This window comes from Bactrocera tryoni, chromosome 4 (assembly GCF_016617805.1).
Source record: "Bactrocera tryoni isolate S06 chromosome 4, CSIRO_BtryS06_freeze2, whole genome shotgun sequence".
In the NCBI taxonomy this organism is placed as follows: Eukaryota; Metazoa; Arthropoda; class Insecta; order Diptera; family Tephritidae; genus Bactrocera; species Bactrocera tryoni.
In genome coordinates, this window is record NC_052502.1 from 56,738,265 (window position 1) to 56,756,254 (window position 17,990).

The following is a 17,990-nucleotide window of genomic DNA, read 5'->3' on the forward strand; positions in this document are numbered from 1 at the left end:
TGTTTTCCTTACTCACTAGCTTAAATAATTATAGTGAGAGTTATATAACTCCAACTATAGTCAATGGTTACACATATGTAATATAAACTAGTATGTATGTATATAAACTAGTATATATATAAACTGGTATGTACAAAATCCTATTTTATTATATAACCTTTTCTTATTTTTCGCCTTTATAACATTTAGCTTTTGCCAACTTCAATTTCTAGATAACTTATTTAACAGCTTAACATTTTTGTGGCTTTCTCAATTTCACAATAGTATTTGATATAGCGAATGAAAAATCGGTTATTAACTGACTCTGTTCCTCCTTTTTTTGTTTCGTAAATTTCAATTTTCAATTAGACTAGTATTTTATAGTAATGCGTTTTAGGATTTTTTGTGAATATATGTATGTATGTCTCTCATTATTTGATTTCATTCAATTTAAGTTTTTTTTAGATTTTTATATTTTATATTTTCATACTAACCTGTCCCTAAATTCAGTTTGAACGCAACACAACGCAATGTAAAATTCAACTGGTAACCGCAACAGGAGACGCCACATCCGACTTCGACATTTTCGACACATTGACAGCATCCGCCGAGCATTGTCGCACTTCTGCGTCGCACACAACGCGCGCCGCGTTGCCCATCTCCTCTGCATGGTTAGCGCTGTCGCGCGATTTTGCTGGTGCACCGGCACGCCGCGCTGGAGCCACGCATTGGCATTTAACGACAACCGCGTATTATAATAAATGCCAGCAGAACGAAGTGATTAAACTGGGAACGAGCAAGGCAAGCAACGCTTGCTGCCACTGGCCACGCCAAAAGTAATAGCTGGTGTCCAGCTGCTCTTGCCACCACCACCACACCCATGACCAAAGTGACGCCAAGCACCCATGTTGTGTAGCTGTGGTGGGCGCTGTCAGCTCCTTATTGTCCGTAGTGTTGTGTACATGCGTTGCGCCGCTGCCGCCAAATGTGTCAGTAGCGCCGCGTTGAAATGTAGGCTCGCGCGTTATGCCACCAAAAAGAGTTACCGCGAAACCGCTAGCAATGCTGAGGCCGCCACTGCTGGCGCCCAAGTTACCGAAGTCCAGATTGCCTATGCCGCCGACACTACCACCTATGCCACCAGCGCCGCCAGCTGAGTTGTGGTGATGATGGCGACCATCAGAGGCACCACCACCACCATTGCCACCACCAATTGGGGCACCACTGCCACCGCCCATGCCAGCGCCGGACATGGCCGGTCTATGTGTCGGCTGTTTCTGTCCGTTGGCGTAATAGATGTTCGGCGTTAATGGGGGCAAGGGCAATTCGCTGTCATCGAAATCCTCGGCTGAGCCGTACAGGTCCTCGTCGTCTGGCTGATATGTGACTTTGACTTGTTTCATTTTCAGTACGTCATTGGTGTCCGCGTCGTTGTTGCCGCCAATGCCGTGCTTGCCAGCTGGGTTTTTACGATTCGGACCGGGTATTTCTGCGGTGAGACAAAATATGTATATAAAATAAAAGTGTAAATAAATGCTACGAAATGATAGAGCAATGCAAAACAAAAAAACAAAAAAAAAAAAAACAACGCGTTAAGGAAAGTAAATAAAGCTGCGCACATGTTAAACCGAGATCTCAGTCTCGGTCCAGCTATCGCGCTCCTTTTTATGGCCATCAGTGTTGGCAGCAAATTGCTCAACCTAATTGAAATAAAGCTGAAGACACAGGCAAAAAGTGCAAAGAAATGAAATAATAATAATAAAAAGCCAATAAAGCTGCGCTACATGTTGAGAAACTAACTGTTAATGCTCACAGGCAGCGCGTAAAAACAACGAGTAATGTGTATTTTAAACTCACCATAAAGTCTTATGCTGCTGTCCACCTCACCAAGCGAGTTCTTCGCTATGCAGCGGTAAGAGCCGACGTCATCTTTTTGGAATTTACGCACAATCATTGTCATCTTCGTTTCGTAAAGGGATTTAGAGGATTCCTGTACATGATACTTTAGCGAGGACACAATCATTTCACCTGTTGATGAGAAAGGCAAATTAATAACCTTGTTCTTGGTTTCATTTGTTTTACATATAAAAACTCATTTACAATTTAAGCCTGCTTATCAAAATAACAGTACTTTGCATGTAATTTGGTTACCAAGTATTTGTAAAAAAGTCTCGAGCAAATCGTAGTTGGGGATTAACGAGTGCTTAAGGAGTATTAGCAACAGTGGTAAGTCAAGAAGATTTGCTCGTCTGATCTGGCTATGAAAAAAGTGGAGTTTTGTAAAGGTGTGTGTAATACTTCGTTTTGCTGGACTAAAGTATTACATTTTACTATTGTAAAAATATAAACAGTCTTTCGGCTGAATTAGGCTGAGAATACTGTCAAATTATTATGAGAGATTCATTCGTTCTTCTTCTTTATTGGCGTTTACAACAGCGCTCCAGTTGTTCTTCCTTTTCATTGTTTGGCGCTGATTGGATATTCCAAGTGTAGCTAGGTCCCTCTCCAACTGGTCTTTCCAAAGATGTGGAGGTCTTTCTCTTCTTCTGCTTTTCCCGGCGGGTACTGCTTCGAATACTCTCACAGCTGTACACACAATGATTTATTACGCTGATCATTTATATATATATTTTAAAGGATGTCCGACGTTTTTTGGCTCTATGAAGGCGATATAAATGATTACACTCGTGGAAACGCCTTTCAAGCGCAGATAGCTTTCATAAAATCTACTGGTCAGCGCAGCCACCTTTAGAGCGGTACCTATCCGATAGTAGAGTAGCAATATTTGCCTTGTGATCGCTGACTGTGCGCTCAAGACCGGTTTGGGTGTCTGGCCACAGCGATATTGTAGAAAACATTAAGGCTGATGAGATTGCTAGGCTCAAGAACTACGGAATGAGAACGGAGAGGAGCAGTAAGATTGAACATATTATCGAATGTCTTCTCCATCAGGTGTTTGGAAGAAAATGAAGTTGAAACATCTCAACACTTCCTTCTCGATTATCCCCCTGTTGCCAGAAGAAAGCTAAAACACCGCATATCTTATTCACTTTGTTGATAGTTAATGTCCAACTGACAACAAAGGACTGTATATAACAGTTTAAGTGTGTTACCTCCGCCATAACTTAACCTTAATTTATGGGTCCTATATGATTCGAGAAAGCTATGAGCGTAAGTTCGAGGAACGAATCCGGAAAGGAGTCAAATGATCAATTTGAATAGAAAGTCATGAGAAACGGTCATAATACGGATGCTATTTCTAATGCACTCAAACCCTATTGGCAAACAGTCAATAAATTCATTAAAAAAATTATTATAAAATACACAAGAACGTGTTCGATACCCAAAATATCCACCAAAATCATTCGAACGGACTTGTGAGAGATGTCGAGCTCTCTTGCCATCTCTCTAACGATTGTCACTGTAAGCCTTTCCCAACATTCACAACGATCTCGCACACGAAATTTGGTTAGAAATACAAATTTTGAGACAAATTCTTTGTTCAATATTCTAACCCATTGTAAAAATTGCCACGCAATACCGAGGTGTACTGACTGAAGCAGCTGCTGTAAACAAACTGGTGGACAGATCGTGCTCATATTTGGCATAGTAATTAAGGACAGTCCTACCAACTTGAAAAATACATTATATTGAATAAATTAAATTTAAATAACAATTTCAAATGAATGCTATCATGTTTTCTTATGTCTAAAAGTGATATGTTTTCAAAAATATTTCCAGTTTATATCATTTCTGTTTGAATATTTGTCTGTATGTCTTTTATAGAATCATAAACTATTCAATTGATCATGGAATGATCTATATAAAAGTTGTTATGCATGAGGCAAAGAAGGTTTCTGAGTTCATACGACCAATTTTCGACACAAGAAAAATTTAATAAAATTTCTCAAAAGAATTGAACATTTGTGTAATGTCTTTTCTACAAATTTATTTTAGTTGATGGTGTTGCAACATGCGCAGGATACAGCTAGTATATCATAAATATAAATCTGCCAATAATTGTTATTATTACAGTTGTTATTTCAATTTGATTGATCTGTCAAAACCACTCCAAATTTTAAGCTGATTAAACTTAATTTCACAAGCTTAATTAACAAGCTTTTGCTATGGGTTGACTCGGTGATTCATTAGTATTATAGTCAATTATACGTATGTTCCTGAAGGCCTTCTTAAGGGGCTATACCAGTGCGACACTTTCAAAAAAAAATTTTTTTATTTGCTTTTTCGATTGCTTATATTTCCATTAATATCCTGTGAAATCGGGAAGATCGTATCTTGAATAGTTTTTGGATGGCAGCGTTCTAAAAACGACCGCTCGCAGGTGCAAACAACATTTTTCAAAATTGCAGGCGTCATAACTCAACGAAAAATTGAATAAATTTACTATACAATGACCCGCGATCTTTTTGATTGGTTGAAAATTGTCAATTTGGCGTTAAAAAAACGTCAATTTTTTACCTAAAAAACAAATTTTTTCCAAAATTACGCCATTTTGTTAATTTTTGATATTTTTCAAAGATATGTCATTGTATAGGCAATTTCTTTAAGTTTAATAAACTTTTCAAATTTTTTTGTTTCAGCTACTCATTCGGCCGGAATCATGCCAGCAGTTGGGGCACTATTTTTTTTGGTACCTCCGAAGACAGCCCATAACTCCGTTATTTTTCAACATTCTGGTAAAAAAAAAAATCTTAATATATAGCTGAAAATATACTTTATTACGTTCAAAGAAGTTCGAAATATTCAATTGCGTACTTTCTCTTAAAAGAGTTCACGAATATCGCCTAATTTTTTATGCGTCACACTGGTATATCCCCTTAAATTGCAATATATTCCTGAATATGCATTTTAGAATATTTTTTCTAACGGCAAATAACTCGTCATTAACGTGAATCAGCAATTTCAGATATGTAAGGAACTCACAAGCCATTCGGTTGGTGCTTCTTCTATTTCATCAGATAACTTATAGACTTTTCCAGATAGAGCACAAAATAAACTCCAGCCATGTTATAAGCGACAAAATTATTCGTAATTAATATCGTCTTAAAACTATCAAATAACATTTTTTAAGTGCTTATATTTTAATTCCTATTCAAAATTTAATTAAATTTCCAACAATAGAACCTCACATCCACTTTCCCAATTCCACCAATGAAAATATTGGATTCTAAGTAGACAATATTATATGTGATATACGTACGTGCGTACTAAATTTAGCAACACATTGTTAAATAAAATAAATAAACATTATTTACTTGTAATAACATGTCTTACTCGTTTAAACAATAACAACAGTAAGTACTCTACTTGGAAGACGTCCCATCGTGTGGAGAAGTATTTATATGAAACACTTTGTCAATGTTGTAACATTTGCTTGTTTTCTTGCTGCTGCCTTCATTCTATTTAGTTTTCATTAGAAAAGCATTAATTTGTATATAAATATTGTAGTTGGTTATATACAAACATTAATTTGTATATGTTGAGTTAAAAGTTATACATCATGTCTTCCAAAGCAAAATGATTTCATTCATCTCACTTTAGTTTAGAAATCGTGAATAGAATTTTGGAGATAATATTCGATAGTGGTGCAGAGAGATGGCGTAAAGTCAATGAGACTAAAAATATATTAGTATGAGTTGTTATACAAGGTGCTTTCCAAAGTAAACAGGACTTTTTGAATCTAGCGCCTCCTGGTGGCGACAGAATCTGCTATCTTTATCGATTGTCCAGTAAGAATTTTATGACATTTCATCGATTGGAAATGAAGTTATTGCGTTTTAAATGTCAGTATGTTTGTGTTATCGGTGCGAAAATGAGCTTCGAACAAAGAGCCAACATCAAATTTGGTTTTAAAATGAGTAAAACTTTTACCGAAACGTTTCAATTGATGTAACAAGTTTATGCCGATGAAGCCTATCCTGTAGCAGAGTGCACGGGTGGTTTCAACGTTTTCAAAGTATTCGTGAGGACATAAATGACGCTCAACATGTGGGCCAATCAAAATCCGTGATCACCGGAAATTCCATCGAAACTGTGCGTGATTTCACCAAAAATCAGCCGAAATCATTATTGAAATTCATGTAAATGGAATTGAACATCTCCAAACCATCGATTTATTGCATGTTGACCGCACATTTGGACTTACGAAAGGTGTGTGCACAGTTTTTTCCGCACAAATTGACTGACGACCAAAAATTGCTCAGAATTCGCCTCATCGATCGACGCTTGTGACCGATTATTTGACCAAAAATACCATTTTAACCATTAATCACTCCCCGTATTCACCTGATATGGTATCGTGCGACTACTTCCTTTTCGGAAAAATGCATTTGCTCTGAAAGGAAACCATAATGCAGACGTAGAGGCCATTCAAAAGGCTTGCACTAGCATACTGGCGGCCATACCGGCCATCGAGCTAAAACACTCGTTTGACATGCTTTTGGACCGTGCAAAAAACTGTATTGAAGCAGAAGGAGACTATTTGGAAAAAAATAAATTGATTTTGTCGAAAAAACCATTTTTACTGCTTTTTTAAAGTCCTTTTTACTTTGGAACTCTCCTTGTAATAGTCAATTTACATCGTGATTCAAAGAGTTTTACTAATAAACTGGCGACCAGTTAGTGTTCCGCAGTCATCTTGTGGTCTGATCAACTTCTGTGGGAGCTTGGTAAGCGATGGTCAACAATTAGCGAAGTGCGGTTTAAGGCCCTTCTGGATCGTAGTATCATAAATAGAGAGAGATTTAGTAAGCTCCCGTCCTCAACAAGGCGTAAGAGGTATATAACCGAGCAGTGTCCAATCAACGTATCTATAAAATAAATGTTTTCCCTCCCGGATGCGGATGCAAGTTCCGAAATTTGTTAAAAGATGACGAGATGGAATTGCTCTGTATTTCTATCTTGACGGTGGTACTTCAGTGAACTAAGCTTAAGATCGATATATAAGGGCTAAAACCTGAAAGCCCTTTAGCATAACAGAAGCTTGTCTTTAACCCCTCAAATTTCGAACTAACTAGCAATAATTTTCTTATATATTATTTATGAAATAGTGGGGAAAAAACTTAGCTAAAACCAACCAATAAATAATAGAAGTGGACCTTGGAAGGTAAAATTATTGATTAGTAAAACAATTGAAGACTTGTAATTAAAAAATTATTCAAATTACTATATTACGATATTACTTGAAATTCTTCCAATAGATGACTCTGGGTTATACTGAAAAATTTTATTTCTATAAAAATGAATGAAATTTTATTAAGCGAAAGGTTAAGTAAGGTTGGGTTAGGTTAAGGGTTAGTTAGTCAGGTAGGTCCATGAGCCACGCATAGACTAGTTTTGACCCTTTGCGATACCAGATGGAGTTGAGTTACTATGTACATAGGTCTCTAAAGAGCAGTCATCCTTTAGAATGTGATGCTAGACAAGTGCACAAGATATGATCTGTCAGCCACATTCTGCGAGCGAGTGTCGCCACCAGACAGTGATCAGTTATTATTCCTATCATGTTCCTACAGTCTCCTTTATCGAGTGCCGAGGAGTTTTGAGACCTTCCGGTCTACAGTTTCGCACATGACTTTTGTAGTTTTGGATCCACGTAGCTCGCTGCATCGGGTTTTCATTTTCTTGACCATGCTTCTATAAACAAGGCATGAGCTACCCATTGTTTATATCATTTTCGAGTGTTAGCCGTACACCATTCTTGGTAATCGCGTCCACTATTTCTTTGCCCTTGTTGTTGTTGTGACCTGGCACCCAGTAGAAGTGAAGTTTCTGACATCTGACAACACTTTCCACTGCTGCCCTGCTTCCCAAGACACTTCTGGCCGATATGCGATACGAGGTTACTGCCTTGATTGTTGCTTGGCTGTCTATGTAGACGTCGTCTCTGGAATTGCCTGCAGGTGCATTAGAGGTCAGCTCCGCATGTTCCGCAATAGCAAAGACCTCAGCTTGAAATATACTGCAGTAGTCCGGCAACTTAAAAGGCTGCCTTATGACTAACTCTAGACAGTATATCCACGCACCAACGGCATCCTCCATTTTCGTGCCATTTGTATAAATGTTTAGAGTGTTGCGTAGACGAAAGGTACTTGCTAATGATAATTATTATTGAATATACACTAAAATCGGTACTCAGTTATGAACTCAAATGAACTTTTACTACATTTTACAGTTATATACCTACAGAGGTAACCGTTGCCGCAAAACTCATACCAACACTATATTCGGAATCGTTCAGCCAACTGCCTATATGACCCTTGGTCAGTTCAACACTCGTTTGTTATTTGACCTTAGCTCGGTTCAATAGTTGACTTTATAGCCATTAACTGTTTAATTGGGCCAGTACTAATGTGCGTACCGACATAGGCACATTTGTATGCATGCATGTGGCAGTGTCATTATGTAAGGGCAGCATGTGTACGAAATGTCTATAAAATGCAAAAATAATGACTCACCATTACCCACTGTGTGTGCCAGCAGCCTAGTAGCCAAATGCCACACACAGCATATCCAGTAAGCCACACTACATTCCCATACAAACGCACACGCACACACATACATTTATTACAGTAGAGTGTTCTAACAAACTTACCAGTGTCCTTAATCCAGTAGTTAATTGATTTTGGTGAGGCCTCGACGTGACACTCGATCTGCACATCAGTGCCAAGCGGTGCGCCAACTAATTGATTCGGTACTTGAATGACAGGATGAACTGCAAAGACAAAGACCATAAATCAAAAAGAATGCCAACAAAGTGTTAGTCTATGTGGTGGTGGTGGGGCAGCAGCAGCAGTAGCAAATTACCTACAATGTGCATGTAGTTGGTGTATTTTCATGTTGCTGCCGGTACCGGTGCTGGTGGTGATGGTAGTGGTGTTGGTGATGTTGTTAGTGTTGGTACGAGCAACATATGTGGTTAGGTCAATTAAGGGGTACTTGACTGCTGTAATTTTATGGTAATTTTTAAAGTTTGGCGCTTGAGTTTGGCAAATGAATTCATGTGAGCAACTAACATATTTATGTGCTCACAAAGTATGTCGCCTTTGAGGATAAATTTGTGGTTTGTGTAGAGAAAAAATTCTCTGTGAGTAATGGCTACCAACGATCGTTTTAAAAGTGTGTCACATTTGACTATGTCATGGAGCATAGAGCATTTAGTGAGTCTATTTTTTCTAAATTTTGGCAACGCTATGATAAATACCATTCCATGAATACTTAATGTGGAAAATTTCCGTTTACTCGTATTGTTGCTATAATCTGTTGATTTAGAGTTTTGCTCATATTTTAACGTAAGACTTCCTCAACCGTCAATTTTGTTCAATTTTCTAATGTAAATAACAACGACCTTCTGAAGAAAGTTAGAGCAAAAGTAATACAAATCAAAAAATTATCCAAAAAATTATCTCAAAATTAACCAGCTTGGATTGCCTTCCTTGCTGGAATCAATCTAAATCAAAATGTGTTCGAATTTCTTGGAATACCATATATGTATTTATTGGGATCTTGAGAACCAGCTTGTTTATAGTCCTTTGGAAAAATTCTATTTGTTTTGCCTTAAGTACTAAAGACCTAGTAGATAATCCCAGTTGTGTCCAAAACTTGATTATGAAATCTCATTGGAATGAGCTATCAGTTAAATAACCGGTTAATTACCCAACAGCACTACCAGAGATTTCTGCTAAGGTTTCCATGAGTTTTTTAAGGCTCGATTGACAATTCTAACCGAAAGTTATGTGTACCTAAATTCTTAAGAATTGTACGGTATCTATGTGTTATTTTTCATTTAATGTCTTGGAGTTTCGGTGACTTGCTGGGCTGCTTCGGTGCTTTTACATTAAATTTGTGTTACTTTTGTGACAGAACAATCGAAAGAAAATACAGCTGACAAACCTTGTTCTTTTTATCGATATTAACTAACTAACTAAGACAAAGCTATTGCCTTCTGCTATTTTAATGGTCACTGCTTGTCGTTCGGCTTACTATATACTCTCTGACTTGCATCTATGTTCTTCCCTTCTTTGTTCTTTTAGACATAACTCTTTGCCACTGGCCGTTCTTTTCGTTTTGTGGTCTCACTGTTTCTCGAGGCTTCATCGGACTTGTCGCGCTCGCCTCTGGGGTCGTGACGTGTTTGCTAAAATGTCCCCGTATTTTCTCGTTTTCTGCGACGAGTCAGTTTCTACGGTAACACTTGATTACGTCGAAGAGTTCAACTAGCTGTATCGCTCTGTCCTTAACGTCTATGCTGGCGTTCTTTTGTTTGCCATCGCCGTCTTCATAATTTGCACGATACTCTTGCATTTTTCTAAGGATTCCTCTTCTGCCCGTCTCATTTGAAGAATATATTTATGTTTCGATGTTAATTTTAGAGGTCTTTCTGTGGTAACAACTGGGGTGCTCTTTCCTTCTCTTTGTATTGTTGGTGGTGCTTGTGTATCTACGGAAGACGGTCCTGTATTCCTCGTCTTGGTCATTTCATTTCGTTTTAATGTTCTGTCTGTTGTTCCTTCTGCGGGGGTTTTGTTGTTGTTGGGTTCTAATGGGTCTCCGCTTCTCCGCACGTTGTAACAGTTGCCTTTTATGAACCCCGTAGTTATTTATGCAAACATACAACACAAGTTCTTATGGGAGCTTATGTTCAGAGCCAGGTTCGGGCACTTATCAGGAGCTCGTCTCAACTGAACCTGTACGGCAAAATTATGGCGACGTGCATTGAACGTAGATGACGACCTGCCAGGGTTTTAAGATGTCACTCCTACCTACTGTGGTGATAGAATACTGCCCTCACCAGCCCTTTGGTTTTCAGTACTCCATAATCAAAATCTAACTGGCCTCGATTCTGATGTGCGCTTGACCAGGGTTTTCTTGGGCGACTGTGCACTTTTAGTGCTGCTCGTTGTAGTTTTTCCTCGTCACTTTGTTGCCTTCCACTCGTGGGTTTCGGTCAAAAGTCAACTATAGATACTGGGGTCCACATATTCGGTAACTAGTTGGTTGGATTAGGGCAATTTTTGATCACAAAGTGGCATACTCTAACAGCATTATTCGTGTAAAGTTTTATCCCTTTATATTAATTGTATGTACCGGAAGCTGAACGAATCAAATGGAATTTAAAATTGTGTTACTTGGGAAGTGAACGTGGTTGTAGTCCGATTTCGCCTAGTTTGTTATATAGGCATGTCGGAAGAATGGTTTGAACCAAATTCGTTTGCAATCAGTAGGGCAGGTCCCGAGATATGAGATTTCACCTAAAAGTGGGCGCGGCCACGTTAATCGTCTCTGGGGTATTTAGTTATTGATTCAATGTGAGTACAGGCCGCGCCTACTTTTTCAAAATTTTTTGCCCACATATGCAGTCCTCCATGCCAAATTACAGTTCTATATCCTATTTTAGTGCTTACTTATTGTAATTTATAATTTTTCGACTGATAGTTCCAATTATTTTCCTATACAACGTTTTGCATTCGCATAGAAAATGTTCTATAGGCTGGTATTTCTTCTGGTCATTGTGTGGTGTTCACAGTCTGCTGGCATATTTTCCAATTAGACTGTGGGCTGTTAGCGCTCCTACAGTTTTTATGTCATTCATTATGATTTTATTAGACGACATGTGTGGTTCATGTTCCATTCATCCCAAGTTTGTGTGCTGGCTGAGCAAGTTAGGGATTGACTCCATAGAGACTCAGCTATATCATTGTATAACATGTTTGTCAAATTAATATTATTAGTTAGAAGCTTATAAGTTCCCTATTTTTCGGAGTCTAATTGTTAGGTTGTGTTTGCTCTGGAAAAAACATCTGCTTCACAGTTACTATGCGTATTACTTTGTCCTGCAACACAGCCTCGCTGATTCAAGTCTGTTGATCTTCATATTAACAAATTTAAAAGCCATAGTACCATGAACCCATATGAATATAAGGAATAAGCACGGGGTTTAAAACAAGATATCTATTTCAATACGATTTATAAGTATACAGTTAAAAAAAAGTTCCTAAAATGTGATTACGGAAATCTGTCATATATGATTTAACGAAATCAGTGATAAGATTTAAGATGTAAACATGTATTTCTGTAGCATTCAGATAAATAAGAAACATAAACAGAAACGATGTTCCGAAGCCATTACTAGCGAACGAAACCATAAACAGAGTTGATTTGATTTTATTCTAAAGGAATTCATTATTCAAATGCATAATAAAACAGATCCATTCATATGTCAGCTATTTCAAAAAGAGGCAAGTGGGATCAGCCGAAGTTTTACTTGCGCCTATGGTCCATTACATTTTTGGCGTAGATAAAAATACATTAGTTGAATGAAAGCGTGTTTAAAGGGAGTTTCATTTTCAAAAAGCTGCAATCTTGTACTCAAATATTCATGGTCTGGGAATCACTCGAATGAGAACGGCATTGATTTGAATAGATCAATATCTTTTAATGCTTGCTTCGAACTCGGAGAAACTACTACAATACTCTTGTAAATTCGTTAGGTGGAGCTAGAGGTCAGAGTATTTTCAAAATTAAACAATTTGTTTAAATTATCAAAAGATTGCTACACTTCAAACATGATCTAAGTTGCAGATACGATTCTCTTTAAGTAGCCCAATCAATCATACAAAAGTTTCAGCATTTTCAATACGTTTTGCTTTTCCTCGCCCAAAAGGTGCTAGAACGAAGCATGCTTGCCTCATGCTGCTGCGCTGTAAATCAACATTCAATGGTGCAACATGCAACACCTATTGATTAGGAAAACTTTACGTGCTTCTAGGCAAATCACGAAGTGACCAGAGACAACATTTAAAGTTGCTAACTAACTCACATGCAAATAGTCGGAGCGGTGGTGAAGTGAGTGAAGGCAGCACTTTTTGTATCTAAATCGATTGCGGCGCTCTGCATCTACCGAACTGCCGAATTGTGTGGTTTTGTTGGACATTTTAGCAATTGCAACAACAACAAACCTGTGTTGAAAGGGCAAATCAGCAATGGTCTGGTATGCTAGCAAACTGATACACTTATACAAATGCTAAAATCAAGAACAAATAGTAACAAATAACAACAAAAGCAAGAAAAACATTAAAAATCAGTTCATCAATTTGAGCTCGAGTTCGAGTTCAGTTCAAAAGGTATTGAAGTCAATGCAATTTGGAAAATATTTTGTTGTGAAATGCTGTAGTGAAGCAGAAACCACAGAGCAACCGAAGCGAGTGACATTTTGTTATTATTCCAATGAAGAATGGCCACAGTATTGCACATATGTGTAGGTGCACTCACACATAGCTATAAATTTATGTATGTGCACGGGTGTGTTTCTAAGCAAAGGCGTTGGATAGTAAAGTGATGTGTGGTGGGCCGTTCAATAAGCAACAGCAATCAAAGCGAGTTGAAAGTTGCATGAAATTCGCAGAAGAAGAATCTGCAAAGACCATTCAGACAGCATACGAAGCTTATCACAACAAATATGTTCATACATGAGCAACTGTAGCTTTTATACTCTTCATATATATGTTCAATATATGTTGATGGACTTTGTAAAAGAACTCAGAGTTTTTGCATAAATGTGAGTTCTTGGAAATTTCATACATACTTCAGTTTTCTTTGTTGGAATCAAAAAAATCATATTTCTTGCGTTAAATAAATCTTTATATAAAATAATCAACATTATGAAAAATATGAAAATTGTTTCAATTTGTTTCATAATTGCTTTCTTGTTAGAACAATGATCAAAAAAGATCGAGGCCTATAAGAAAGTTCCGTTATACGAAATTCGAAGGTTTACTATGTAAATGCGAATGTATTCAAGCGAAAGTTTTCAATACGGGCAAATAATACTCCTTATTGGCCGTCTGTTCTTCCGGAACAAATCCATGAATCAGCAAACCACGAATATCGAAAAGAACGCGTTTCATACCCAAAATATCCACCAAAATCATTCGTACGGACTCGTGACAAATGTCGAGCTCTCTTGCCCTTTCTCTAACTCTTGCCTGACGATTTTCAAGCACCATATCCTTCACGTTTTTAATATTTTCATCAGTTGAAGAAGTCGTCCAGAACGAGGCATGTCTTAACGATCTCTCGACCGCCTTTGAAAGCTTTATGTCCCTCGTAAGCTTGTGTTTTTAATAAAACTGAATCACCGTAAGAATTTTTCAAAATCCACAACGAGCAAAAATTCCATCACTGCCTTATATACTAACCCGTTACAAATTTTGTGAATATCTATTGTCAAATAAAAAAGCTTTCCATACAAAAACTGGATTTCGAGGGGTCAGTTTATATGGAAGATACGTACATGCTATAGTGATCCGATATCGGCGGTTCCAACAAATGAGCAGCTTCTGGGGGAGAACAGGGCGTTTGCAAAATCTGCAACTTTTTTTTTTGCCATTTATAGTCGTATTAATCGTCCACCTGTGCTCGTTATTCGTCGAATTGTTGAAAATCTCGAGAGGACATATTCTTTACCCAATTCTCTAGTGCCATTAAGACAAATAACTGCTAGAAGTAAAGAAAATATTGATTCCGTTCAGGCAAGTGAGGCTGAACACCGCACAAACCATTCTCAAACCACAACCCTGCGGATTTTGAGAAAGGATTTGGATGATGAAATGATTTGGTTTGATGAAATCATCTATGCAACGAAAAGGAGGAATGACTGGCACGCTGTTGTAAACTCGGCTATAACCGCCTAAACGGTGTCAAGAAGAAGAAGGAGTCATCGATCCGTTCTTCTTCGAAACGCGGCTGACGATGTCGTTACTGTCAATGGATAGATCGAAGGTAACCAACTTTTCATGACCGCAATGTAAAGAAATTGATCTTGACAGCAGCTGGTTTCAACAAAATGGAGCTACGTGCCACACAGCACGTCCAACAACCGAATTATTGCGAGAAATGTTTGGAGATTCCATTATTTAAAAAAATTGTGACATTGAACGTCCTTCAAGAAGTTGTGCTTGTGTTCATTCTTGGTCTTGGGGTTATTTGAAGACACCATTAGACCACTTTTTATGAGGATATTTGAAGTCATTGGTCTTTAGCAATAAACCAGACTCTCTCCAAGCTTAAGAAGTCAATACTAATAATAATGCTATTCATGACAATCTACTTGATTTAGTGGAAAAAGTACTCGAAAATTGGATTCATTAAATGCGTTCCTGCAAAAGATGTCGTGGAGGCCATTTGATTCATTTTTTTTCAGAACTTAATTCGATATTGATTATATCGATTGTGCTTTATACTAAATAAAAAACATTTGAATTTCTCCAACAATTAGTTTGCTTTTTTTTTAATGAAATCATATCACTCTTATTGGAAAACTTTGTACATGTAGACAGATTTATATGGCTAAATCGACTCAAATATGTTTAAGCGCCTTCAAAATGGGCTCCTGCACCAATACAAACATGTCAAGGTCTAACTCAATTTACTATACAGTTTTATAAGACTCGGCTGTGACGGCCTTCAGAGGCTTTTGGTTTCATCGACGTCTGTTCATTTGAGGAAAACTATTTGTACAGTTCCGATGTCATATTCGTAAACACATGTCTCGTTATCTATAATGATGCATTTTAGGAACGTAGGGTCCTCAGCTATGTTGGCAAGCATCTCTTTTGTAACCTCTACAACGACATCGTTTGTGCAAAAAAATCCGATTCCTTGGAACGAATCATAGACATATATATCGTCTCAGCTCTTTACGTTGTACATCTCTATATGAATAGATATTATATATCTATTCTATATATATCACTTCGCGACAAACTTAATATCCTTTTATTATAAATGGAGTCTTGAAAAATGTTAAGGATATACAAAACGTCGCCAACTTTGCTCAAAATATGTATAAGCCAAGCATAAAAAACGGCGGAAGCAGAATTATAATTATTTAGAAATATTTTAAATTTGGCTGGAAGCCTCAACATTTTTAATCCTCGACCATTGTTTTTTGTTTTCAAAATTTTGTATACAAACATTGTAGGTTTCGATAGTTAGATTGCTGCAAGTATTGTTAAATACTCTTAAATTTTGATCAAGTTAAGTATTCTTTTCACTTGCTTTCAAAAGCGACCATTGTAATATTCTTATGCCATATACTCGTATCATATAATTTATTAAAACTCGTCAAATTTCATCTAGGTGTTTTTTCTTTCAGGTTTAAAACTAAATATGACTGATGCTCTAGGCAGTATAACAGTTTTCCAGAATATCTTTAGCAAGTAACACTCCTTGGTATATACCACAAACTCAGGTTAGTCAAATATTTATTTAATTATAAATTTTGTTTCCATGTTGGAACATGAATAAATACATTATGACAAAAAATCACCCGAAAATTGTAATTAAATTTTTACCACAATTATAAGATTGATCTGTCAACTAGTTTGTTTACAGCAGCTGCTTAAGTCGGTACAATTCCTTAGTGCGTTGCGGTTTTTACAATGGATAAAAATATTAGAAAGAATTTGTCACAAATTTTGTATTTCTTACCGAAATTCGAGTGCCGAATCGTTGCGAATGTTGGAAAAGGCTTATAGTGATTCAGTTTTATCAAAAACACAAGCCTACGCATGGTACAAAGCCTTCAAAGACGGTCCAGAGAAACAAGTAGTTGCTTCGCTCAGGACGACCTTTGATCACTTCAAGTGATGAAAATATTAAAAAAGTGAATGATAAGTTGCTTGAAAACCGTCAGGCAAGTGGTAGAGACATGGTAAATGAGCTCGACATCTCTAGCGAGCCCGTTCGGATGATTTTTGAGTATACAGTGCTTTGAGCAAAGAGTATTTACTTCCGGCATCCACTTATACATATTTTTATATACCTATTCAATAACCTAACGGCTGTTCTTCTTCTTTTCTGGCTTGTATCAAAAAGGTGAAAATATTAGTGATTGTAATCATTAAAGTTTGGTTCTTCAGACCGTACAACATCTTCCCTCAAATAGAGAGCAGAATTGTGCTTTTGAGGAAAAAGAAGTACTCTGAAAATATTTTCTATGCTATCAAAATTCATTATATGAACCACGTAGATCTTATAAACTAATCCGTGGTCGGTGCTGTTGCGTGAATCCCTTTACCAAATTTTATAAACGGTTTCGAGAGTTTGTCAGGAAACATGTTATTAACCTTCAGCTTCTAAATTTTGGCGAAATTTTCCACATTAGTGAACCCATTCGACTCGTCTTGAAATGTTTTGATCTACATAAAGATAAATTTGATCTAAATAACAACATTTATACCCCATGCAACATGTTGCGAGAGTACAAAGGCATTGCAATATAATTTTTTGTGCTAGCAACAAGAAAAAAATTGCAACAATACTAAGGCCATGCAAGGAGATTAGGAGGAGAGATAAAAACTTTCGAAATTGTGGTCAGCCACACTCGCCAGGGCAAAGTCAAAATGACAGTTGATTGCAAACCAACACAGATATACATGCATGTGCATATGCTGCATGCAACATGAGTATACACAATTAATGTGAAACTTGTGCATATACAAGCATGCATGGGCACTTCAGCTATTAGTGCTGAGCTTTTGTGTAGATGTCTCAATTTTTGGACAAGTTTTGTACGCGTACGTATGCTGCTGTATGTATGTATGCTGCTGTTTGTGTGTGTGTTAATGTGTGTGTGCATTTTCACATTGATTTGCAGATTTTGAGATTTTAATTGATTTTCGCACAAGAATGCGTGCCACTTGCGGCTGAAAAGTGGCAGTTGACGATATTGCAGCAGGCGAAACGTGTCTCCAAAGGTGTACAGATAATACATGCAACTTGCAACATATATACATACACACGTGCATATATGCTATTAGGTGATAATCTATTGAAGTCGATTTAATTGAAATTCCAAAGGCAGCAATTCTCAAAAGCTATTTTAAATTTAAAATTGGATTTGCTTCGGTAGTTTTCAGAATATTACAAATATGTTGACATACATTCACAAGAAATTCCATGCCTTCATTGTTAGTAGAAACAAAGCAGCC

The 17,990-nt window shown here is 37.2% G+C and overlaps 1 protein-coding gene across 1 annotated transcript in view; it reads right to left on the bottom strand.

Annotated features, from left to right (window-relative positions):
* Positions 1-200: 200 nt before the first annotated feature.
* Positions 201-17,990, bottom strand: part of LOC120775304 (lachesin) — a 90,618-nt gene continuing 72,828 nt past the window's right edge. Inside the window, exons 7-9 of the mRNA XM_040105438.1 lie at positions 8,594-8,713; positions 1,837-2,007; positions 201-1,468 (exon numbers count right to left, since the gene is read on the bottom strand). Coding sequence (XP_039961372.1) covers positions 732-1,468; positions 1,837-2,007; positions 8,594-8,713 — 1,028 coding nt within the window. The 3' untranslated portion in view covers positions 201-731. The remainder of the gene's footprint in view (positions 1,469-1,836; positions 2,008-8,593; positions 8,714-17,990) is intronic.